The sequence below is a fragment of the Amblyraja radiata genome, chromosome 23, assembly GCF_010909765.2.
Source record: "Amblyraja radiata isolate CabotCenter1 chromosome 23, sAmbRad1.1.pri, whole genome shotgun sequence".
NCBI classification, from domain to species: domain Eukaryota; kingdom Metazoa; phylum Chordata; class Chondrichthyes; order Rajiformes; family Rajidae; genus Amblyraja; species Amblyraja radiata.
In genome coordinates this window covers 32,484,114-32,511,126 of record NC_045978.1, presented here as the reverse complement: position 1 = coordinate 32,511,126, position 27,013 = coordinate 32,484,114, and the positions used below count along the sequence as shown (strand labels likewise).

At 40.4% G+C, this 27,013-nt stretch overlaps 2 protein-coding genes across 3 annotated transcripts in view; one reads left to right on the top strand and one right to left on the bottom strand.

Annotated features, from left to right (window-relative positions):
* rtf2 (replication termination factor 2) overlaps positions 1-27,013 on the top strand; it is a 69,016-nt gene that overhangs the window by 5,700 nt on the left and 36,303 nt on the right. For both annotated transcript variants that reach the window (XM_033041984.1, XM_033041985.1), the window contains exons 4-5: positions 2,126-2,265; positions 4,124-4,202. In XM_033041984.1, coding sequence (XP_032897875.1) covers positions 2,126-2,265; positions 4,124-4,202 — 219 coding nt within the window. The remainder of the gene's footprint in view (positions 1-2,125; positions 2,266-4,123; positions 4,203-27,013) is intronic.
* On the bottom strand, positions 8,692-26,036 carry LOC116986441 (beta-1,3-galactosyl-O-glycosyl-glycoprotein beta-1,6-N-acetylglucosaminyltransferase 7-like). Its single transcript, XM_033041983.1, has 4 exons — positions 25,775-26,036; positions 15,315-16,330; positions 11,901-11,996; positions 8,692-9,118 (listed from the first exon to the last, which is right to left on the bottom strand). The coding sequence occupies exons 2-4, from the start codon at positions 16,261-16,263 to the stop codon at positions 8,922-8,924; spliced, it is 1,242 nt and encodes a 413-aa protein (XP_032897874.1). The 5' UTR covers positions 16,264-16,330; positions 25,775-26,036; the 3' UTR covers positions 8,692-8,921.

The window sequence follows — 27,013 nt, the reverse complement described above, 5'->3', positions numbered from 1 at the left end:
GAATTGAAAACTTTGTGGCCAAGTTTGCAGATGATACAAAGATGAATGGAGGGGCAGGTAGTGTAGAGAAAATAGGGACTCTGCAGAAGGACTTGAATGGGTTGGGAGAGTTGGCTGAGAAGTGGCATAAGGAATACAGTATATCAAAGTGTGGAGTTATGTGTTTTGGTAGTAGGAATAAAGATGTACACTATTTTCTAAATGGGGAAGGAATTCAGAATTTGGAGGTGCAAAGGGACTTGGGTGTGGTGGTGCAGGATTCCCAAAAAGTTAATTTGCAAGTCGAATCGGTAGTAAGGAAGGCGAATGCAATGCTAGCATTTATTTCAAGAAGGCTAGAATACGAAAATAAGGATGTAATGCCAAGGCTCTAAGGCACTAGTCAGACCGCATTTGGGGTATTGTGAGCTGTTTTGGGCCGCATATCTAAGGAAGGATGTGCTGGGGTTGGACTTGGTCCAGAGGAGGTTAACGAGAATGATCCCAGGAATGATTGGGTTAACATATGATGATAATTTGAAGGCACTGGGCCTGTACTCGCTGGAGTTTAGAAGAGTGAAACGGGACCTCATTGAAACTTACCAAATAGTGAAAGGCCTAGATAGGATGTGGAATGTGGAGAGAATATGTCCACTAGTGGGAGAGTCAAGGACCAGAGGCCATAGTCTCAGAATAACAGATGTACCTTTAAAAAGGAGACGAAGAAGGAATTTATTTTGTCAGTGGGTGGTGAATCTGTGGAATTCATTACCATAGATGGCTGGGATGACCAAATCAATGGATATTATTAAGCCAAGTTTGACAGATTCTTGATTAGTAAGGGTGTTGGGTTATGGGGAGAAGGCAGGAGAATGGGGTTGAGAGGGAAAGATAGATCAGCCATGATTGAAGGACAGAGTAGACTGGATGGGCTGAATGGCCTAATTCTGCTCCTAGAACTTATGAATGTGATTATGTTCATTTTTTCTATTTTTATTGCTGTTAAAAATGCAGAGCAACCAGCCTCGCAACTATTCTGAATTTCCCTTTTTCATTCAATCTGCAAAGATTCAAGAAGAATGTCACTATCATCTTGAGGAAGCATATCAATGAGGAATAAATGCCAACCTTGCTTCTGACTGCATTCACCCCACCTCCTCCCCCACTCCCTGCTTTCTTCTCAATAATCAAAACAAATGAGGCAATTGTACAAGATATTTTGGTCTTTATTCATTGTGTGCTAATGTACAAATTAAGGTGGCAGTATTTAAAAGATAAACATGTATACCGTCAAAATATAATACTGCTCCTGATGTAATGTGACATCTCCCCAGTAGAGGTTCTATGATAACTATGAAAGGTATGGTAACCGAGGCAGAGATCTTTGAGGCTATCTCATCTGATGTGAAACTGAATTTGGGCAATATAGGCACAGTTGTTAACTAATCTGTTTTATTGAGCATTTGGTAATGTGACCACTTATACCAAATATCTGTGCTATCATTTTGACAACCAGTCTTCAATTTAAAGTCTAATGATATTCAACAATTCTTTTAAATCCAAATTGATGCTGCATTTTTTAATCAGTTGTAAATTAGAAATGTTAATTTTTGGTTAGAATTTTTTAAGTAAGCCTTTGGTTCTAAATCATTATTTTGTAGCAAAATATGGTTCTGGCCCATGCTATTATCTGTTCCTGCTTGCTTGAGTGGCACTGATTCATTTTCTAACTGTGTACCATTCTTGAAGCTGCTTTCTCTTTTGCTCTCCCAAATGTGGGGTTCTTCTGCTGTGCCTGTGCTTCTGCTCTTAGGACTTATGAACTTTTGACAGGGTTTTAGTCAGACTATTGAGTTTCAGAACTGTTGCATGAAGACTGGGAGGCAATTGCAATTTTTCTCCTTAAAACATAATGTTATATTTGCATGCATGCTTCTTTGGCTGTCTAATGTCCTTGGAAGCAGTGAGGTAAATGTTATTAATGATGTATATATTACTATATTTGAAATAAATTTGAATTTGAACAAGGCTAGAACTATCTATCTATTCATAGAAGACAGTTGACATAACTTACCCCTTTATTGGGAAATAATTGATTACATGAGATATTTTGCACTAATTCTTCTGTACGTTTTATGATCCAAAGGATGTGAAGGAGCTAAATCTGACCGATAATCCAGTCTGGAAAGGTGACAATGCCAACACGAAGGGTGACAAATTTGAAGATCTGCACCGTGCTGCTTTCATCTGTCCCGTAGTTGGGTTGGAAATGAATGGACGACAGAAGTGAGTTGTCTGAGTTTGATTTATCTTTGTTAAAATTGATGTTAAAATTGTAGGTTCAAGACACAATTGTATTTGACTAACAGTATCCAAGCTCGGTGAATATTTGGTATAGTGAAACAAATTTATTGCGATCTCTCTTGTGTGTGCGCTGTGTTGCTCTTGAAGTGACCATTGGGACAAGTTGCACTAAGGATAATTTTTCTATCTTATACTTTTTGGTTATTTAATAACTATTATTCCATTTGGTATACTTTTGGAAACTTAAAAAAAACCATGTTGTGTCCTTTTGAATAATTACATTAGTTCATTTCCAGTTTTCTTTCTTCAGACAAATATCTGTTTCTGTCATGCAGTTTTTTTCAGCATTACTGCTCTGCATCATGAAGGCTACAATGTTTCTCCATGTAAATTAATAAAATAAATTAATAAGCTGACTACTATCCCTGGTGTAATAATGGGTGGCATAGTGTTAGAGCTGCCGCCTTACAGCACCAGAGACCGGGTTCGATCCTGACTACAGGTGCTCTGTGTATGGAGTTTGTATAAGAAAGAACTGCAGATGCTGGAAGGTAGACAAAAATGCTGGAGAAACTCAGCGGGTGAGGCAGCATCTATGGAGCGAAGGAATAGGTGAAGTTTGTGATGGAGTTTGTATGTTCTTTCTAATAACGTGTGGCTTTAGTCCGGGTGCTCCAGTTACCTTCCACATTCCATAGACGTACAGGTTTGTAGGTTAATTTGCTTTGGTAAAATTATAAATTGTCTCCAGTATAGGATAGTGCTAGTGTACGGGGTGAATGTTGGTCGGCGTGGACTCGATGGGCAAAGGCCCTGTTTCTGTGCTGTATCTCTAAAGTCTGTCAATGGCTTAAATTGCTTTATTTGAGAGAGATTTGGTTTCTAACGCCTTAAATTTTAGCTATCCAAAGAACTAAAATTTCAGCCAATATTTATTCCAGAGATTGTGAATTCACACACTAATTGTATTTTAGTGGCAGTATTGTTTGTTAATAATAAAAGAGTGGATCCCCCAATATTCATTTTTTGTAGATTGGAGGCAGGGAGGGTGATTAGTATAGAGATACAGCCCGGAAACAGGCACTTCGGCCCACCGAGTCTGCGCCAACCAGCGATCCCCGCACATTAACACAATTACCAATTTTACCAATCCAATTAACCTACAAACCTGTGCATCTTTGGAGTGTGGGAGGAAACTGAAGCTCCTGGGGAAAACCCATGCAGGTTATGAGGAGAACGTATAATCTCCGTGCAGACAGTACCCGGTCAGCATTGAACTGGGGTCTCTGCAACTGTAAGGCAGCAACTGTACCTCTGTACCATTGTGCCCCCTCACTGTTGGCCTGATCTAACATTCATCCTGTTGTGAGCTCAAACAGCTCATTTCCTCAACAGTGACCTGGGTTGGGTGTTAAAAGGTTATAATCCAATCATGTAGGAAATTGAGCTGTATAATTTGACGCTGTAATGATATTACAAGTGTTTCACATGTTAAATGTTGTCATCTTGCGATATGTGTAATATTGGCTCATTTTTGCTGTAATGTGCTAAAATTGTAAATATTTTCATGCCTAACTTTAAATTAAAAAAAAAAAAAAAAGCTGAGATGAATGATAATATTGTTTAAAGGTTGATTTAATCTGATGTTATGTTTTTCATGGTGTTCATGCAATGTGTGACTTTTTCATCAAAAGTGGTAAATGTTCACCTGGAGGATGTTTTGCCAATTAATTTAAAGTAAAAGTCATTTATTTAAAACCAGAGAATTCTGTATCTTATTAAAACTCTTTGTAGACTGACACAATGTTTGCAGTTTATAATCTGACTGATTTCCTGACAGATTTTGCTATCTACGTGCTTGTGGGTGTGTCTTCTCGGACCGTGCTATGAAGGAGATAAAGACTCAAGTTTGCCACAAGGTAATTCATTGAAAGTTGTGTTCCAGCAAACATAGAATGTGTGCAATAAACCTGTAACTATTCATAGTTGTGGAAAACAATTGTGTCCATTGTATCCTTCCCCTTCAAACCTTCTGTCTTGTTAAATACTCAGTTACATCTTCTCATCAGCCCTTGTCATCACTAATATCATTATTTCCATCTTTCCAATGGTACATTCAATTTTAGCTTTTCAGATCACTGTTGATTCAGTTTCTTTCTTTCCACTTATTCTCTCGGCATTCAGTAATTCTGCCAGTATACAAATCTTTCCCTGATCCTGATTGCCTTTCTCACCCAGCATGTCCAAAATGTATCCACACTAATCCTCTCCCACTTTCACAGGCCTTCAGTGGTTCCCCACAATGTTGATTGCTCTGACCTGCAAGGCATCCCTGCACCTCCCTATACCCTCCTATTGGTGGCAGAGTTGCTGTACCTGTATTTGCCTTTTTGTGAGTCATGCATTGGCATTTAGATATTGTTTCCTTTTTAACTTTTCCTGACAAAACGTCACATTTCCCATGTTACATTCCATTTGGAAAATCTTTGCCCCTTCATTTAACCTTTCTCTATCCCTTTGGAGTTTCCTTAGGTCCTCTTCACACTGTACTGTCCTGCTCACCTTTGTGTCATTAGCAAAGTCAGCAAACCCATCTTCAATGCTTTCAGCCAAGTAATTTATTTAAATTGTAATCCGATGAAGCCTGGCTCTGATCTTTTTGGCACATAATTTGTTACCAGTGCCAACCAGAAAAATATGCTTTTTTCTTATTTGCTGTAAGCCAGCCAGCCATCTATGCAAGCCAATATGTTACTTCATACACCATGAGCTGTTATTTTCCATAATAAACTTTGTGGATGCTTGCCACATGTCTTCTGGAAATCCAAGTATGATACGTTTTATCCACAGCATAAATTAATTAGAAAAAAACTCCATTAAATTGATCAGATATGCTCTTCCTATCACAAAACTCAATTGACCTTGCAAGATTGCCTTGCAGTTTTTAAGTAGCCTACTATTCTGTCATAGCTTCTAACATTTTTCCCATGATGAATGTTATACAATTCTGATGTATAGCTTTCTTCTCTCTGCCTCATTTTTTTGAACATATCTCTATTTCTTAATTACCAACAACTAGTGCAAAATTATCAATGTCCTCTTCTATGCCAAGGAGGATTACTAAAACGTGCAGGCAGTGGTTTCCAATGTATTGGTCTTGTGCGGACTGTCACTGGTATTCAAAGTTCAGTTTTTACCACTGTACGACCTAGGAGGCAGTGCATTATAATTCAACAATTCAATACCACACTTGTTATAGGTTAAATTGCAAGGATAACCTCAAACATGACTTGCAGAACGATTAAAGATGGTTTGATAAGTAATTTTTATAATTTAAAACGATCAAGGAGTTGACTTGAGTTATAGAGTCAATTTCTTTGGGTAAGGAAATCTTTAATTCTGATACTGCTTTTTGAATCTTTTGAGAGAATGTTTTCGCTTGCTGTGAAGAACATAGCTGCAGGCAATAGATATTAGATACCTACAAATGATGTAGGTAATTCAGAAGAAAGCTCTTTATCCAAAGTGTGGTGAGAGCATTGAATTCACCGCCATGGGGTGTGGTTGAAGCAAATAGTACTGCATTAAAAGGGAGGCCAGACAAGCATCTGAAAAAGAGGTTGTCAATGTTGAGAGTTGAAGGAAGCTCGAGCAACGCATCAGCATATGGTGCATATCTCGTGTGAAGATAAATAGTTAATCTGTTTTAATTGTCGAGGGATACATTTTAACTGGATTCTGGTAGAATGCCTTGGGTTGTCTTCCAGCAATTCAATACCCCTTCAGTACAGGGGGGGCATAGTTTTTAATAACATTTGACGAGCTGGCAAATCTGTTGCCCAAATATACATATGTTTACACCTTTCATGATATCCACAAACAAAACTGCTGAATATGATATGAATCATGGATGCTCATGGAGAAGTCTTGGCAGAATATACAGTGCATGTTACACAAAGTTGCAGTGGATTGTTGACAAAAATGCTGGAGAAATTCAGCGGGTGAGGCAGCATCTATGGAGTGAAGGAAATAGGTAAAGTTTCGGGCCGAAATCCTTCTTCAGACCCTTTTCGTTGCCTATTTCCTTCGCTCCATAGATGCTGCCTCACCCGCTGAGTTTCTCCAGCATTTTTGTTTACCTTTGATTTTCCAGCATCTGCAGTTAATAGAAACATAGAAATATAGATAATTGGTGCAGGAGGAAGCCATTTGGCCCTTCGAGCCAGCACCGCCATTCATTGTGATCATGGTGATCGTCCCCTATCAATAACCCATGCCTGCCTTCTCCCCATATCCCTTGACTCCACTAGACCCTAGAGCTCTATCTAACTCTCTCTTAAATCCATCCAGTGATTTGGCCTCCACTGCCCTCTGTGGCAGGGAATTCCATAAATTCACAACTCTCTGGGTGAAAAAGTTTTTTCTCACCTCAGCCTTAAATGACCTCCCCTTTATTCTAAGACTGGCCCCTGGTTCTGGACTTGCCCAACATTGGGAACATTTTTCCTGCATCTAGCTTGTCCAGTCCTTTTATAATTTTATATGTTTCTATAAGATCACCCCTCATCCTTCTAATCTCCAGTGAATACAAGCCTAGTCTTTTCAATCTTTCCTCATATGACAGTCCCGCCATCCCAGGGATCAATCTCGTGAACCTACGCTGCACTGCCTCAATCACAAGGATGTCCTTCCTCAAATTAGGAGTCCAAAACTGTACACAATACTCCAGATGTGGTCTCACCAGAAGGCTTTCTGAAAGTCTAGATACACTACATCCACTGGCACCCCTTCATCCATTTTACTTGTCACATCCTCAAAAAATTCCAGAAGATTAGTCAAGCATGATTTCCCTTTCATAAATCCATGTTGACTTGGACTCATTCTTTTACTGCTATCCAAATGCCCCATTATGACCTCTATAATAATTTACTCCAGCATCTTTCCCACACCGAAGTCAGGCTAACTGGTCTGTAATTCCCCGTTTTCTCTCTCGCTCCTTTCTTGAAAAGTGGGATAACATTAGCTATCCTCCAATCCACAGGAACGGATCCTGAATCTATAGAACATTGGAAAATGATCACCAATGCGTCCACTATTTCTAGAGCCACCTCCTTGAGGACCCTGGGATGCAGACCATCAGGCCCAGGGGATTTATCATCCTTCAGACCCATTAGCCTACCTAATATTATTTCTCGCCTAATGAAAATTTATTTCAGTTCCTCTACCCCCTTAGATCCTCTGTCTTCCAGTACATCTGGGAGATTGTTTGTGTCTTCCTTAGTGAAGACAGATCCGAAGTACCTATTCAACTCTTCTGCCATTTCTTTGTTGCCCATAATAATTTCACACGTGTCTGCCTTCAAGGGACCCACATTTGACTGCTACTCTTTTTCCCTTAACATATCTAAAGAAGCTTTTACTGTCCTTCTTTATATTCCTGGCCGGCTTCCCTTCATACTTCATCTTTTCAGCCCGTATTGCCCGTTTTGTTTCCTTCTGTTGTCCTATGAAAGTTTCCCAATCCTCTGGTTTCCGGCTACTCTTTGCTGTGTTATACATCTTTTCTTTTAGTTTTATTCTATCCCTAACTTCTCCTGTCAGCCACGGTTGCCTCCTACTCCACTTAGAATCTTTCTTCCTTTTTGGAATGAAATGATCCTGTGTCTTCCGATTATGCCCAGAAATTCCTGCCATTGCTGTTCCACCGTCATTCCTGCTAGGATCCCTTTCCAGTCTACTTTGGCCAGCTCCCCTCTCACGCCTTCATAGTCCTCTTTGTTCAACTGCATCACTGCCACTTCCGATTTAACGTTCTCCTTCTAAAATTGCAGATTAAAACTAATCATATTATGATCACTACCTCCAAGCGGTTCCTTTACCACTTATCATATCTGGTTCATTGGACAACACTAAATCCAGAATTGCCTTTTCTCTGGTCGGCTCCATTACCAGCTGCTCTAAGAATCCATCTCGGAGGCATTCTACAAATTCTCTTTCTTGGGGTCCTGAAACAACCTGATTTTCCCAGTCTACCTGCATATTGAAATCCCCCATCACCACAGTGGCATTACCTTTGTTACATGCCAGTTTTAACTCCTGCTGCAACTTACACCACACATCCCGGCTACTATTTGGGGGTCTGTAAATAACACCAATTAGTGTCTTCTTGCCTTTACAATTTCTCAACTCAATCCACAGTGATTCTACCTCGTCAGTCCCTATGTCTTCCCTCACAAGGGACTGAATTCCATCCCTCACAGAGCTACCCCCCCCCTCCTCTTCCTGACATGCTGTCAATTGTTGTTCTTCATTGTGTGTGCAATGTAACTGATAATTTGCTACATTTAGGACTTTGGTTGTGCTGGTTAGTCAATTTTCTGGGCTATTGAATGCAAGTCATATTTATACACAAGCAGACTTTTATTTTATTTATTCTTGCATGTTGCACAGCAGTATAATTTTCCAGTGAGCTCGGTGATTTAGGAAGTGATAAACGAGTACAGTGAGTTTCGACGAGACCAACTCCAGTCTGTGCTTTGGGCTGCATATGCCACTTGGACTCCAGACGGATAAACTGCCAAACCATTGGTATATTTTAACAATTGCATACCCAATTAGTGGATTTTACTTATAATATCTTAATCATCCAGGTGCCAGTGCAGCGGTATAGTTTCTGAAGTTTCATTGAGTACACGGTCCCTGTGCCATTGCTCCAAACATGCCACTGTGAGAGGATTTGTCGTCTGTTCAAACTTATTGGCAAACATGGCTGGTTGTCGAACGATCCACTTTAGATCTCTTAGGCCATATACACAAATATCATTTCTGTAATATCCTGAAAAATAAAGACTCATTATTTTACAGTGCAGATGCTGAGCTGGTTCAAATAAAACTGATGGTTTCTTTAGTTAAGGGTGCAGACATGAGGTTCTGTGGCAGCAGTCGGGACTCCAGGGTGGTGTGCTGTCTCCCAGGTGCCAGGGTCCTGCATGTCTCGGAGTGGCTGCTTGACATTCTCAAGGAGGAGAGTGAGCAGCCGGTAGTCGTTGTGCATGTGGTACAAATGACATGGGTAGGAAAAGGAATGAGGTACTGCAATACGAGTATGGAGAGTTGGGTAAAAGGATTAAAAGCAAATCTCCAGGGTAATGTTTTCTGGATTGCTTACAATGCCACGTGCTAGTGAGGGTAGGAACAGGAAGATAAGGGAGATATCAGATTTGCTAGTGCTACACAGGTTGGTTAAATAAGATTGGCGGGGGGGTGGGGATGGAGGAATCTTAAGCAGGATATGGGCAGATGAGAGGCTGGAAGTCGGTACAGAAGGTGATAAAGGCTCAATGGATGGAATAGGCAGGAAAAAGACGGGGAGCAAGGAAGCACGATTTAATCTTTGAAGGGTAAGGCCCTTACCCATGTGACTGGGATGTTGTAGCCATTGCAGAAACCTGGTTAACAGAGGTGCAGAACTGGAAGGTAATGTTTCAGAGTACAGATGTTTCAGGAGAGATAGTGGTGGGGTAAATGAGGAGGGAGTTGTTGCTTTATTGAGTAAGGATGATGTCACGGCACAAAAGCTGGAGTAACTCAGCGGGACAGGCAGCATCTCTGGAGAGATAGAAATGGGTGACATTTCGAGTCGAGGCCTTTCTTCAGACTGATGTTAGGGGAGTGGGCGGGACAGAGAGAGAATGTAGTCGGAGACTGTAAGACTGGTGGGAGAATTGGGAATGGGAGGGGATGGAGAGAGAGGGAAAGCAAGGGTTATTTGAAGTTGGAGAGGTCAATGTTCATACCGCTGGGGTGTAAGCTACCCAAGCGAAATATGAATTGCTGTTCCTCCAATTTGTGCTGGGCTCTGACAATATCCATTGTGCTCTGACAATGGAGGAGACCCAGGACAGAAAGGTCAGATTGGGAATGGGAGGGGGAGTTAAAGTGCTGAGCAACTGGTAGATCAGGTAGGTTAAGGTGGACTAAGCGGAGGTGTTCAGCAAAACGATTGCCGAGCCTGCACTTGGTCTCGCTGATGTACAGGACTTGCAGCTGGAACAGCGGATACAGTAGATGAAGTTGGAGGAAGTGCAAGTGAACCTCTGCCTCACCTGGAAAGACTGTCGGGGTCCTTGGATGAAGTCGATGGGGGGAGGTAAAGGGACAGGTGTTGCGTCTCCTGCGGCTGCAGGGGAAAGTACCTGGGGAGGGGGTGGGAAGGGATGAGTTGACCAGGGTGTTGCGGAGGCAACTGTCTTTGCGGAAAGCAGAAAGGGGTAAAGATGGGAAAATGTGGCCAGTAGTGGGATCCTGTTGGAGGTGGTGAAAATGTTGGAGGATTATCTGCTGTATACGACGGCTGACTGTGTGGAAGGTGAGGACAAGGGGGACTCTGTCCTTGTTACGAATGGGGGGGGGGGGGGGGAGGGGGAGCAAGAGTGGAGCTGCAGGATATCGAGGAGATCCCAGTGGGAGCCTCATCTACAATGGAAGAGGGGAATCCCCGTTTCCTAAAGAATGAGGACATCTCCGATGACCTGGTATGGAAAACCTCAGCCTGGGTGTAGACGGAGGAATTGGGAGTAGGGGATAGAATCTTTACAGGAAGCAGGGTGGGAAGATGTGGTCGAGGTAGCTGTGGGAGCCGGTGGGTTTGTAGTAGATGTCGGGTTTGTCGTAGATGTCGGTCAATAGTCTGTCTCCTGTGATGGAGACGGTGAGATCTAGAAACGGTAGATTGCAACAAATTGTTCAAGCGCTTTTGAGATGGAGAAATGGAGATGTCTGAGATGGTCCAAGTGAATTTGAGTGGAGGATGAAAATTAGTCGTGAAATTGATGAAGTCAGTGAGTTCTGCATGGGTGCAGGAGGTAGCACCAATGCGGTCGTCAATGTAGCGGAGGAAGAGTTCGGGGATAGGGCCTGGAAAAGTAATTGTCTGATATTCATTATCTTGTACTAATCTGATATTCCATAGCAGGCTTTCATAACCCATTTCTTTCTGAAGAGGAATGAAGAAATGTGGACACTATTCAAAAGAAAAAGTTCCAACAGTCTCGACCCGAAGCGTCACCCATTCCTTCTCTCCAGAGATGCTGCCTGTCCCACTGAGTTACTCCAGCATTTTGTGTCTATATCTTTGTTAGGCTATATACCTCCCAATTTGAGAGTACGGTGAGTGATTATAGAAATGAACCTTAGAATAGTGAAAAGGCAAAAATAAAAAAGTAGGCAGGGTGCGAAGACCTGTTGACACTATCTAATTTTCTATGGTGATTAGTAGTTGGCTCTCCAATCAGATTGCTAATCTTATTCAAAGTTACTTTTCTTTGCAGTAGGAAAGGTGTGGATAGATTTTGTTGTATCCAAATGAGTAATTTTGAAATTGACAGAAATGGAGATTGTCAGAATGGAGAATGCTGGAGTAATTCTGGGGATCAGGCAGCATCTCTGGAGAAAAAGAATAGTTGTTGTTTTGGGTTGGCGACTCTGCTTGTCATTGGTTTTATACATATCTCTTTGTCCCTGCAGTTCCTAGTTGCACAAGATAGATGCGAATGCCATACGCACACTTTTAATGGGTTCTAACAAAAAAACAGTTGTATACATTATCTTGTGCTTACCTTTACAACCATCAGATGTTGGTCCTGCATGGGGTGCCCACACAACTGCACGAACATCACCATCCCATGAAACATTTGGGGTTGAATTGGGTGCATCTTTGAGAAATACATTATATTGCAGAGTTTTACTTACATAGCAAGTACTCTCAAAGTATCCAGATAAAAATTACAGTGTAAAAAGAAGACCTGTTCCGTTGATGACAAAAGCAAACATTGTGGCCAAGGAATTCATAGGTACCACAGTAGTGTCTTTTAACTGGGTGCTATTAAATTGGCACCAACTTTTTGTTCATTTGCTATACCATTGTGGAACATGCAAAGTTTGGGATCTGTGATGTTGAGGAAGAAGGGCTGTGTAGGTTCTTGGGGGAGTGGTGTGGGGTGAGATTTCTGGATAAGTTTGAGTTTAGCACCTTGGGAGTGTTTGAGGATCTGGAACATAGACATGCATCATGGAAGCAGGATTTTTGGCTAACGAGCAATTGGCACGCACCATCTACACCGATTGGATTGGTTGATGCTCCCATCCATGTGGGAGAACTAATTTGTTGAATAGTTGAGAGACAGACACGTTTCAGTAGATCTGGCATGACACTTAGGCTGGCTGAAAAAGGGTGGTAGGCTTTTTTTCCTTACGATTACGAGGGATTTTCATGACTGTTGATCCTTTTTTTGGTCACTTTACTTATACCAGCTTTAATGCATTTAATGAAATTAAATTTTTATTTATTTATATTTGTATTGAAATTCAATAGATGTAAGGTTTAATCTTATTTCTCCAGATTAGTAGCCCATTGGCTGCTCATGTATCAATTGTGTGAGACCATGGAATCAAAATAGATAATATTAAATAAACAAGTTGGGAGGCCACAAAGGAACAAAAATTGTTGAATGTTGAAGTAATATTAAGAATAAAAGTTTCCCTGAGGCCTGAATCTGTAGTATCATTGTGATGGTGAATTAAACAGAATTCTAAACCATAATTAAAGTCCCATGAAATAGTTTGTAAGTAACACTATTCTAGCAATAGGGACATTTACTAGGACATCGGTATCATTCTGACAGAAACAACAGGAAAAGCTGCATTGCAAGTTCTACCCCTCGTTTTTAAAAAAAAAAAAAAAAAAAAAAAAAAAAAAAAAAAAAACTACAGAGGAAACCATTGTGGTGAACTTGTTTTTACTGTGTCTGGCGGAAGCATTTCATCAGCCAAGACATGATAGTTGGAATTAACGAGTCGGTTACCCTGGGAAGATAGGGCAGTGGTTTAAATTAGGTTATTGTGCTTCTGGTGGTCCCCTAACGATAATGCTGATTGCTTGTGCCAGTATTTGTGCATAAATATCTTCTAAAAATACACAAGTTATGCAGTGTCCTGAGACTTAAAAAAAAAAAAAAGAAATGCTATAACAACTAGAATGAGGAAGTGGGGAGGTTGAAATCGGGCGTAACCTGAAACTGCGCCACATGCACATATCAAGAAATGACAGTTGAAACAAAATAAATGTGTTGATCTTATTTACTTGTTTTTCACACACATTTTGGGGGATTTGTGAACTTGGTATGAATCAATTTGTATTACCTAAATGGCTGTAACGTGGGGATCAGTTGTATTGAGCTTGTCATAGATTTGTCGAACTGAGGAAAGAAGTCGAGAGAAATTATAATTGCGCCTGCCATTTTGCTAGGATCTTTGAGGATTTATAAATGTAACACGGAAGGATGCTGTAGTGCAATATATATGAAAATTTGGAAAGTATTAGTTTTATGACCTCCTCGCCCCTTCTCCCCTCCCCCATCACCCTTGAGGAGCAGTTGCACTGAATTATTGTAATGGGCCTGATCTGTGTTTGCATGCAGTCATTCAAGACTTTTTTTAAATGTTGGATTGCCAATATTATTGCTGAGACAGGTTGCAATGAATGTTTTTGGGAGAGTGTGGTAAATCTGGTGTTTGGATTGGCACTGATTAGTAAGGAAGAAATGTGGCAATCGTCACTAATACACAGCAGTAGAGTCCAGGAATAATTATTGCAGCCTCTGTTGTACGCTGGCAAAGAGGACCACAAGCAAATTGAATGTCAAGGCAAGGAAGTACAGCGGCTGGGATCTTGACCAAAAAACACAAAATGCTGGAGGAACAGCAGGTCAGACAGTATCTCTGGAGGGCATGAATAGGTAACATTTCTAAAGAAGGGTCCTGACCCAAAATGTCACCTCTCCATGTCCTTCAGAGATACTGCCTGACCTGTTGAGTTCCTTCAGCTCTTTGTGCCTTTTGAATTCAATTGCTATGTAGTTGAGGGCTGTTTGTTAATGGTGCACAATTCTTTTAGAAGGGAACCACAATTGGAAGTGAAAATGTTTCTCTTTTACTCTGAAAGAACATGCTCACTTCGATACGTGGAGTATCAGTTTCATTAGTTGTATTTCAGATTAAGCATCATTTGGCAACAGTACATCTCTAGTCCAAATTTGAAGGCAACCTCCATTTAAGTTTTTTTTTGAAATATTTCTGAATATGCTAACTTTGTGCTAATTTCTAATTGAAAGCAAATTTCCTATGTGATCAAAGCATAGAATAGATTTTGATATCAAGATCAGGAAATTTGCCTTGGTAATTATGCACCTGCTATGTACAGGTTAAAGTAATTTATTTCCATGGTCTCTTTCCTTTCATCATTTCTCATACGATTGGAAAACTATCTCAACAAGATATTAAAAACTTATTTTCAAATTAATTTGACTGAATTAAAATTTGAGTTTATCTTGGTGAGGTTTGCCACCTAAAGGTGAAGTGATCTCTGCTATGTGGTTCATACATGCTTTACATTTGGCGCAGTTTTAGAAAGCCTAAGATTGCAGCTTAAAGTTTTTGACCATAGCTTTCTATTTATCAAATAAACATTTACTTTCAAAAAGAAGAGAAACAGTAGTAGTAATGATGGCAATTTTTCTTGAAAGAAACTGGACTTGCTTTCCACTCATGCAGGAAGATTATTCCCGATGTTGGGGAAGTCCAGAACTAGGGGTCACAGTTTAAGGATAAGAGGGAAGTCTTTTAGGACCGAGATGAGAAAATCATTTTTTACACAGAGAGTGGTGAATCTGTGGAATTCTCTGCCACAGTAGGTAGTTGAGGCCAGTTCATTGGCTATATTTAAGAAGGAGTTAGATGTGGCCTTTGTGGCGAAAGGGATCAGGGGGTATGGAGAGAAGGCAGGGATGGGATACGGAGTTGGATGATCAGCCATGATCATATTGAATGGCGGTGCAGGCTCGAAGGGCCGAATGGCCTACTCCTGCACCTATTCTCTATGTTTCGATGTTTCTGAAATTCACCTTCAAATGTGACTTGTGAGATACCCTTAGTAGCTTGTAAACAGTCAAATGACTTATCTTTACGGAGCTTACCTTTTAAGCGGTTCAGTGTCACCCAGTAATGTTCATCAGGGCTGTATGTATCACGAGACCACTCGAGAAGAGCAATTGCACGTGCATCCTCCAGAACAAATTGCACAAATTGTCTTGTAAGTACATAGTATGCAGTTCCAAAATAAATAGTGAGCTCCAATGGTGGTGCAGCTTTTCTATGATTGAGTCGAAAAATTTGGGCTTCACCATTTTTAATCTCTTCCTTGTAACTGTACTCTGTCCTATATTTCATATGCAATGGCTGTTGTATTCCCGGTGTGATGTTCCTGCCTCCCCATTTGTTCCTTATGTACCAGATAATTTCCCGATTAGTTTTTATTGGAAAGTCTTGTCCGCAGAGATTGATAACTTCCTTCCACGCAATTGTTGAGTTTACAAGATCTTTCATGCAGTTTATATCTGCCTGTAGGCGTGAGAATCCACCGTAAACAACGTGTTCCATTTTTGAAGCCAGAAAGATGTTATGAAAGCAATCCGATAAACTTTTCACCTTTCTTTTGTAATCTTCTGGTGACTTTTTATCAACATGGATGCAGTACAAATTCTGTGGTCTATAAATTGCTCGCAATAGTTTAACAAACATATCAAATTCTTTGTGGATAGTAATAATGTATGCGAGAGGATAGTTATCTTCTTCTTGTGACATCGAACTTGTTATGAAGTGAAGGTCTTGTTTGATTCTGGAACAGTCAATTGGATTTGGAATCTGAATGTGGAATATTTTTGTCTTCTCCTTTTCACAATCTTCTCCAAGCTGAAGTGCTGTTGCTTCGCCATTTAAAATTGCAGAACAATATCTGCTGCAATTATACTGTTCATATTGTGGAAAAGGATGTTCAAGGCAAGATATGACAAAATACGCAAGTATGGAAACGAATATAAAAACTAGAAATGTAGTAAAAAAATAGTTCCATTTAATTTTGGTCATGTTAGAATTTTAGCCCGGTGTCACAAACCAGGCAACACTAGAATTTCTAGCTTTCCTGTCCATTTACCTGCGAAAAAATAAAAGCTAGGTTAAAAACTGACTTTTTTTAAACTTAAAACCAGAATAAATAGAACTTTTAATGGCCAAATTTGCTTAATTATAACCAGACAAAATGCTATAAATACTGTAAAGTTGAAAAGAAAGTTATTAATTGTTTCTTATTGTGACCACTGCCTAACAGAATTTAACAAATTACCGGTTTTTATTTATTTAAAAAAAATCTTTATTTAGGAAACTAATTATGCATAGATCGCTTTTCAGATGTGAGAATTGGCTATTTATGCTTAAAATACTTAACTATTAAATATAGGTAAATGCTGCTTCACCATTTAAAATTGCAGGATGGAGCAGCTGGTAGAGCTGCTGCCTCACAGCGCCAGACACCTGGTTTGATCCTGACCTTGTGTGGAGTTTGCACGTTCTCCCTGTGACCTCATGGGTTTTAACCAAATGCTCCTATTTCCTCTCTCATCCCAAAGACACGTTGGTTTGTAGGTTAATTGGTTTCGGTGAGTTTCCCCTGGTGTCTAGAGACTGAATGTGAAAGTAAGATTACAGAACTAGTGTGAGCAGGTGTCTTGGTGGGCTGCAGGGCCTATTTCCATGCTGTATCTCTAAACGAAACGGAATTATAACCATCTTGAATAAGAGAGAAATTATTTCAATTGTTTTAGAATTAGCTTCATGGAAGGAAGCTGAGGGTGGTGGTAAAAGTTGCTTCCAATTTGCTTCTTGGACCAGAGGCCTGTGAATAGTGGTATCAGGGTTTGATGCTGGTCCCATTACTGTTTGTCATCTATATCAATACTTTGGATGAGAATGTACATGTCAAGATTAGCAAGTTTGCAGATGATACAACAGTGGGTGGCCTATAACTCTAAATTATCCTCCTGCATGTCAAAAATAGTCTATGTGGAGTTGATATCAAACTTACATTCTTTAGAAATTGAAAAGAAAGTTAGCTGCAGTGACCTCAAGGAAAATTGCAAAAGTAAATAGTGTGAAGTCTTACTGTGAACCTTGGCATCCTTAAATCTCAGTGAGTGCTGATTGGAAATACCATGGATTAATTAAGGAATCAACTATGATGGCTGCCTTTATGTGGAAGATAAAGATCAGAAAGGGTTAAGATAACTTAACACAGTGAGGTCAAGTGCAGTTGAAGGAGATTCCATTGTTGCATAAACACCAATTCTGCTAGGCAGTTTGGTTCAATGCTGAAAAATTTATATAATTCTGTCTAACCTTTCTAACACTTTACCAGTGTTGTCAAGATGGAAGGATTTGCAAAATGCATAATTTAGAGTCCTCAACTTTGTTCTTTTGCACAAAGTTAAATGGCAGTCAGAAAGATCCTGACAATTATTGACAAACGTATTGCAGCAGGATTAATGTTTAAAAACCCTGGTAAAGTATGCCGTTTGAATGTAAAATAAACCGAATGAAGGAAGAACAGAACAGAAGAGCAGAGCAGAGCTACTTCAGAGTCAGCTGAAGACACCATTCCAATTCAGATGTCAAATAGGATTGGTCGTTAGTTGCAAATTATCTTTGCATTGAATGCCGGCAATTTGTGCATGTTCTGGTAAACCTAATTCAATGGAAAGAGACTCATCTGTATTACTGGATGAATTTGGTAGAAACCAATTCATTTGCAAAGGTAGCTTTGACGAAAGTTTAAGATTTAATTGGAACAGCAGAACCTGTTAACATTATCAACTGGCATTTATAGACCAAGGCAAACAATTGAAACCTCAAGATATGAGAGGCGATGAACAATCTACTAAGGTTTCAGAGAAGAGGTCCAGGGGTGCAGGTCATTGGTGGAAATCCCATGCAAAAAATATCTTGGGATTGCGGCAGAATTATGAAAATTATCGATAATTTAGTAGAGGACACAAATGATCATTTACAGCTTTGAGGACACGGAGTCAAAGTTTAAATAGTTAATGATTAAATGGCACAATGATGCAACTAAAAGAACTGCAGTCTCACAGCTGCAATGACCCAGACGCAATCCTGGCCTCACTGTCAGTGTAGAATGTGCATGTCCTCCCTGTAATTACATGGGTTTCCCCCTGATGCTCATATTTCCTCCTACATTTTAAAGACTTGCATGTTGGTAAGTTGCAGTAAAAATTGCCTCTAGTCTGTAGGTGAGTGGGAGAATATGATGGGAATTGATAGGACTGAGAAAATAATGTGGTATTAGTATAAATTGGTGCTTTATGGTTGGAACAAACTTGATGGGCTGAAGGGCTGTTTCTGTTCTATGTGATTCTTAGAATTCGGTGAATATATCCGTGTGCCTGTAAAAACTTTTCTGGGTGGAGCAGAAATAAGAGAGAATGAAGTAAAGGCACACTCTTGGGATTGTGAATATTCTAATTGGGCAATGGATCATATTGGGTCAAACGTTGTCATCTGACTTGGGGGGGGGGGGGGGGGGGGGGGAAGCATTGTAATCTGATTTAAGAAAAATTGAATAATAATATTTTGAGTTGTGAGGAATAGGCCAAGGGAAAAATCTCCGATAGGGTGAGACTTAGTTGGGTAACTTGATAGAAAAGCTTTTGATGAAGCCAACTGCTTGATAGGTTAAAGAGGGAATTTGAAGAAGAAACTAAGGAACATAACGTTGGAATTTAGAACAGTAAGGAACACCCAGTAAATTATTGTGGTTGAAAGTGCAATTGGTGAGTTAGCATTACAGATGGATGACTTGCAGATGAACTTGGCAGTTTTTATATAAATAGAAACCATGGGTTGGTGAACTGTTAAATTTTATGTTGAGTCCAAAGTTAAAGTCAGAAACGTTTGCTGAGAAGGGAGTAGTGCTTTTGGCCAACACCTTTATTGAGAGAAATGGAAAACAAACAACTGGGGTGAAATAGGTATTGGATAGAAATATGTTTAAATCTAAGAAACGTGACCAAACTGCATTTCTCCGAGAAAGAGAAATAATCTTATAACCTACAGGCCATGACTGAGCGATTCGCAGGCTTTCAAGCTTTTTTGAAATGTGGTTGCCAGTATAAAACAAAGTACAGGGCCAGAATTTGCACAGCAGGATCCCACAGATGTGATGTTTTCAATGATCCGACTTTACTGCCACCGACTGGAGGCAAGTTCTTTCTGAAAATGTAATTTGGGTTTTGTCTGGCAATACCCTGAATCTGATATTTGTTTTACAAAATGAAAACCATAAAACCTACAGCATTTGTTTTTTCCTAAAAGTATTTGGAATTTACTGTGAAAGTCAGTAACGTGGAAAATAGGTGCAGGAGAAGGCCATTCGGCCCCTCGAGCCAGCACCGCCATTCAATATGATCAAGGCGGATCATCCAAAATCAGTACCCCATTCCAGCTTTTCCCCCATATCCCTTGATTCCCTTAGCCCTAAGAGCTAAATTTAACTCGCTTGAAAACATCCAGTGAATTGGCACTGCCTTTTGTGGCAGAGAATTCCACAGATTCACAACTCTCTGGGAGAAAAGTTTTTTTTCTCATCTCAGTCCTAAATGGCCTACCCCTTATTCTTAAACTGTGATCCCTGGTTCTGGACTCCACCCAACATCGGGAACATTTTTCCTGCATCTACCCTGTCCAATCTAAGAATGTTTATGGCTCCATAAGATCTGCTCTCATCCTTCTAAATTCCAGCGAATGCAAGCCCAGTCGACCCATTCTTTCGTATGTCAGTCCCGCTATCCCAGGAATTAACCTGGTGAACCTACGCTGCACTCCCTCATTAGCAATAATGTTCTTTCTCAAATTAGGAGACCACAATTGCACACAATACTCCAGGTGTGGTCTCACCAGGGTTCTGTATAACTGCAGTAGGACCTCCTTGCTCCAAAACTCAAATCCTCTCGCAATGAAGGCCAACATGCCATTAGCTTTCTTCACTGCCTGCTGTACCTGCATGCTTACTTTCAGTGACTGATGTACAAGCACACCCAGTCCTCGTTGCACCTCCCCTTCTCATAATCTGACACCATTCAGATAATAATCTGCCTTCCAGTTCTTGCCACCAATGTGGATAACCTCACATTTATCCACATTATACTGCATCTGCCATGCATCTGCCCACTCACCCAACCTATCCAAGACACCCTGCAGCCTCATAGCATCCTCCTCGCAGCTCACACTGCCACTCAGCTTTGTGTTATCCGCCAACGTAGAGATATTACATTTAATTCCCTTGTCTAAATCATTAATATATATTGGAAACAACTGTGGTCCCAGCACCGAGCTTTGCGGCACCCCACTAATCACCGCCTGCCATTCTGAAAAGGACCCGTTAATTCTTATTCTTTGCTTCCAGTCTGCCAACCAGTTCTCTATCCATGTTAATAACCTACCCCCAATACCATGTGCTAATCTCTTGTGTGGGACATTGTCAAAGGCTTTTTGAAAGTCCAGATACACCATATCCACTGGCTCTCCCTGATCCATTCTACTTGTTACATCCTCAAAAAATTCCAAAAGATTAGTCAAGCATGATTTCCCCTTCATAAATCCATGCTGACATTGACCGATCGCCTCACTGCTTTCCAAATACGCTGCTATAACATTAATAATCGACTCCAGTGTCTTCCCTACTACCAATGTAAGGCTAACTGGTCTATAATTCCCAGTTTTATCTCTCCCTCCTTTCTTAAAAAGTGGAGTTACATTGGCTACCCTCCAGTCCACAGGAATTGATCCAGAGTTGAGAGAACATTGGAAAATTATCACCAATGCTTCCATAATTTCTACGGCCACCTTCTTGAGTACTCTTCACTAATCTTTTCCTTTTTACATACTTAAATAAACTTTTACAGTCAGTTTTTATATTCTCTGCCAGCTTTTTTTCATGCTCAATTTATATGCCTCTCCCTTGCATTTTACACTATCCTTGCCTTCACTCGTCAGCCACGGTTGAGCCGCCTTCCTGGTTTTATTTTTATGCTAGACAGGGATGAACAATTTCTGGAGTTCATCATGTGGTCTTTAAATCATTGCATTTCGTTGTCTCTGTACTGTACACTGCACAATGGCAATAAAGTTGAATCTGAATCTGAAATCTTTGCCATTGCATCTCCACTGTCAACCCTTTAAGTATAATTTGCCAGTCTATCCTAGCCAATTCCTGTCTCGTACCTTCAAAGTCTCCTTTGTTCAAGTTCAGGACCCTAGTCTCTGAATTAGCCATGTCACTTTCCATCCTAATGCAGAATTTCACCATAGTATGGTCACTGTTGCCCAAGGGGCTTTGCACAACTACTCAAAGCTTTGGTGTTTGACATCCAAAAGTCATTTTGTTTTCCAGTCAAGCACAAAATACATATTTAAACTTTGCTTATGATGTTCTATTTTCTCAGTAAAATATTAGCCCGAAAGTCTTGATAGCTATCTTTCAAAGTTGTCAGTCTATAAAATATTTTTAAATATTCCTGTTGATTGAAACCATTGTTTCAATTTTGATTGTTTAAAAAACAAATTGCATCTTCACAATATAATGCATATGTTTCACGTAAGATCATAAATAGTAACAGGAGAGTAGGCCATCCTCTAGCCTGCTGTGTAATTCTTGATGACTAATCTTCCAACTCTATTTACCTGTACTATTTCTGTATCTCTTGGTTCCTTCAGAATAGCCTGCTCCTGTCTTATATTCATAGGTTTTACAAATGTACGCTGAGGAAATATTGACTCGAGCACCAGAAAGACTGAGGAAATATTGACTCGGGCACTTGCCTCCCTGGCATTTATCCCTGAAAATCCTGGGAATAACAACATTTGTTCTTACATCTCTCTCACTGCCATCCAGAGATCTAAAAAGCCCTTCCAGGTGAGGTAAAGATTGACGTGAAACTCCTCAAACCTTGTCTGCATTCGGTACTCCCTATGTGGTTCCTATGTGAAACCACAAACAAGGCGACCAATTTGTAGAGCAATTGCATCTTCAGTAGCCATCCCATACTCCCAGTTGCAAACCATTTCCTCACTGATTAATTTTTTCCCCCACCTCTTGTCTGCCTCGATCTCTCATCTACCTGTCTGCCTCCCAGCTGTATCCCTCCCCTACCTGGCTCCAAATACCCCTCGGTCCACCAATCGGCTTGGGCTTCTGTCTCGCCATTTCTGCTATTCACTTTCCACTGGCCATTTCCCCCTCCACTTTCGGTCATGATGTGGGGTTTTGACACGAGACATCGACCATTCCTTTCAACACACAGATGCTGCTTGACCTGCTGAGTTTGTCCTTCAAATTGTTTGTTGCTCCAGATTGTAGCATCTGCAGTCCCTTGTGTGTCATGTGCACCATAGAGTTTCAAAGATGAACAAAACTGGAGGACGTGGAATGAGGGTTGGGGCAGTGTTCTTTTTAGACAAAGTGCTGGTAAACACCATTAATAAACCTACGTGTCACATGGCTAGAAAAGGAAAGAATGAAGTTTAACCTTTTAGAGGTGCTGGTACATCATACCATTACATAAAATCACTGGTAATGGGCAATAGTGAATCTTCAGTATCCTCCACCAAGATTGGTATATCCTTAAGGTTTGGGACCAAAATTTTGCGCGATACTCGAGGCCTCGTGTTCAAAGACATGTAGTTTCCTTTGAACATTCAACTTTACGTAATCTGCTTTTGCTTTGTGTGGGTAACCTCTCATTTTTCTGCAATGCATCAACCATGTTCTTGCTCAGTCACCAACTTTTTATTCTCTTGAAGACAATTAGCATCCATTTTTCCCCTAGTTGTATCAGTGAACTTGGAGAAATGGTTCCTCAACCAACTCATTGATACAATTGTGAATAGATAGGTTCCAAGGACTGATCTCTGTGATGTCTTGCTGCATAGATCTATCTTTGCACTCTTTGCAATTCTCAATTCGTATCCATGTACTACTCAATTCCATATGCTGTAACCTTGTTAATCAGCTTTCTGGAAATTGGATATACCATATTAATTGGTTTTCCCCTTAGCTCTCCGATTACTCTCACTCTCGGAGACCTATTATTTTCATGGTGTTCTGAAATTTCATTGTTGAATTCAGCTCTTCCCCCACTACTGACGTTAGGCTCATGGGTCAGTAGTTCACTGTTTTTGCCCCCTCCTTTCATTGAGTGATATTATATTTGTTACTCTCCAGTCCATTCTTTTCTTCGCACATTTGGGAAATGGAGATAAAGCCAGAAGTTGCTCATCATTGAGGACAGAATTTTACAATCTGCCCAGTGCAAAGATATGGTGTTGCTTTCCTGTTGCTTTTTATTCTATGCTTCCTTGCAGCACGTTAGGGCAACATAATGGCACAGCTTATAGAAGTGCTGCCTCGGTGCCACAGACCTGGGTTCAATCCTGAGCTCTGGTGATGCATGCAGAGTTTGTATCTTCTCTCTGTGTCGGTGTGAATTTCCTCTGAGTGCTGCTGTTTCCTCCCATGTTAGTAGATTAGATAGACAAATTGTTTAGGAAGCAGCTGCTGATGCTGGTTTATATCGAAGATACACGCAAAATGCTGGGTCAGGCAGCATCTCTGGGGGGAAAAAAAGTCTTAGACGATGTTTCGGTCAGAACCCTTCAGATTGAAAGATAGGGAAGGCCAGAACAATGCAGGGACCGGCAACCGATGACCTCAGGAAGGGTGGAGTCCATAATGTCCCATTGTTGGCTGGGGAAGTTTTGCTAATGACTGGGGAACAAGGATGCAAACAGTAGGACGATTAGGGTGGAGGCACTATAAATTGTCCCGTGCAGGCTTCTTCAGTGGCCATCCCACACTCCCAGTTGCATACCATTTCACACCGATTCTTTTTTCCCTCTTGTCTGCCTCCATATCTCGTCTACGTGTCTCTACCTCCCAACTCCATCCCTCCCCTAGTGAGGGGTAGAATGTGGGAGTGGCTAATGGGGAGAGAATAAATTGTGGAATTAATGTAGGATTAGTGTAAAAACATCATTGATGGTCGATATAGATTCGGTGGGCAGAAACATGTTTTTCCTTCCGGCATCTCTCTGACTCGCAAGTTTAAGGATGTGGCAGTGAATTGAACCACAAACTGGGGTGGAAGAATGCAGTCGTTACCTGGCCCGCCCTGTTTCGACAAATGCTATCAACCGGGCGTGCACAATCAGGTAGAACAAGTTGTCCTACAACCTTAGGCTGTGCGCGCCATACACAAGAATACGAAGAACCACAAACTAATTCCATGTTTGATGTTTTCAGGCGGAAGTGGTCTGAATAGAACAGAGTTTCATCCCTGATATGAAGGAGTTGACAACAAATTCAACATATTAGGTTAGCGGAAGAATATGGAAGTATTTGAGACCCTGTGTGGTATGATGTGTGGTTGATAAATCTCATTCACTTACATAGCCAAATGCTAGTGAGGGAAAGCTTCCAAAAATAATGGAGATGTAAGCAACATGTGATGTATAAATTTGTTCTTTTGGAGTGGCCTTCTTCTTACCTTGGGTTTTATGGCTGTAGGTTGAGGGAGAAGTTTGACTCGTACTCCAGCAAGAGTTCTCCTGCTGTTCTGTGGTGCCTAATGTGCAACGTAGAGGGTGCATTGTTCAACATCAAAGGTGCACATCCTTGTTAGAAATAAATAAAACTACTGGACATAGATTTAGGGTAAAGGATAAGAGATTTTGTGGACATCTGGCGGGCACCTTTTCCCACCCAATGAGTGTTACTTCCCTGTCTGAGAGAGTGGTGGAAGCAGAGTTGCTGACAGCATTTACGAAATGTCTAGAACTGCACTTGAACAACTTGGACATAGAAGGCTATGGGCCAAGTGTTGGAATTTGGGATTAAGTACAGACGGATGCCAACTGACTGACGTGGATGTGGTGGGCTGAAGGGCCTATTTGACACTATATGACGATATGTCTCATGACTTTGTGAAATCAAGAAAGGAGGGAAGGGCAAAAAGCCTTTACCAAGAAGCTAATGACTGTAAAGTTTCAATTCCCCAGAAAGGGCTGCATTTTCATCTGAGCTGGCGACCACTGCTTTTAACCTCAGGAAGCATAGTTTTGCTTTTCTCAGAACTGTTTAATTTTAACTTTGGCTATCTTCATCAGCGCCTGTTCAATGGAATCATTTACAAAGTCTAAAGTTTATCAATACCTCACTTTTAATGATAGTACTTTGATCTCTCTGACAGATCTGCCTGGTTGAGTGCAGTGGTTTGTCTGGCAAGCCTCAATGAACACACGGTTGTTATTCATACTGTACATTGAATTTGGGTCATCACATTTTTTTAAACGTGTGCAACTGCTTAGATAAAAACTATATATGGTGCTGTTGTTAATGCTTTCTAACATACAATTCCATTTGGTCAATTCATCTAGATGAATTCACGTTACATTGCACACTGTTTTAGAACAGTCCCACATTTCCAAAGGCAATTGAGATTTAAAATACTGAATTTAAAAGTGTAAACCTTACCTTGCTTTGGAGGATTGTGAAATGACAGCAAGTCTTGTGGTTAGTAATTTTGTGCAAAGCCATTTTGACATAGCAGTTGAGATCACTTTTTACAGGATCCGAATGCTTAGCATTTCAGCTTAGAAAACATGAATTTTTCACGATGGAACAGATGGTCTCTAACTGAAAAGAGCATGTTGACAGTGCTTTTTATGAAGCAGTTGCTTGAATAGCTAGTCTGCTGTGCGTTAGTTCACTTACATTGTGCTGGCTGGTGACGTGCTCTTTTTGTTCCGACTGATTGGTTACAACAATGAACCTATGAGATTCTTTTCTTTGCTTTTCACTGAGTTCCGTCTATGTGGGTTGAACTTGCAATTTAATTTCAGTATAGAATTCATTAGTGTTATATTTTTACAATATTTACACTCAATCTTTGGGAGTTTTATGTAGTGTTTATAATTGCATAGTTTCATTTGGTGCATTTTGAGTTTTAATAAAGTTTTAAATGAGTGCTGGGTCGTTTTGCTGCTCTGAATCTTGTATAGTTTTACGCTGCCTGAATGCGTTAAGTCTGAATTTAGAAGACAACCTGCTTTAGTTAATATTTGAATTGTAAATGTTAATATGCAAGGTGGAATACTTCATGCAAACATGCACTGTTGTGAGCTTTTGGAAACCCTGTGTAGAAAGGAACTGTAAATGCTGGTATATACCGAAGATAGACACGAAGTGCTGGAGTAACTCAGCGGGTCAGGCAGCATCTCTGGAGAAAATGGATGGTTGACGTTTTGGGTCGGGACCCTTCTTCAGATGGGGTCAAACTCTGACCTGTTTTATTTTTGCCATTCACAATTTTAAATCCTATCCGTTCTAGATTACACAATGATAAAAAATGATTTGTGAGTACATCACCTCTAAACAAGTGAAAGGCTTGCCAAATATTTTAGTCTCCCCCTTAAGAAATATAACGATGAAAATTTAAGGATATTTCAGTGTAGTCTCTCTGCACACATTGAACTGGAACAAACTAATTGAATCAACAATGGCATGTGAGGATTAAATGGATCATTGTTTTCCTTAACACACTAATCCAGTCAGGCCTTGACTGTGTATGTATAATTGCAGTAGGAGTCTGAAAATTGCTGTTCTCACTAGCTTATTCTCTATTTTTCTGGCTGGCTGGTTGCCATGCATTGTAGGAGAAAGTTGCAGGCAAGCTTTGAAATCTTGTCCCAAATAAGTATATGATCAATTTAC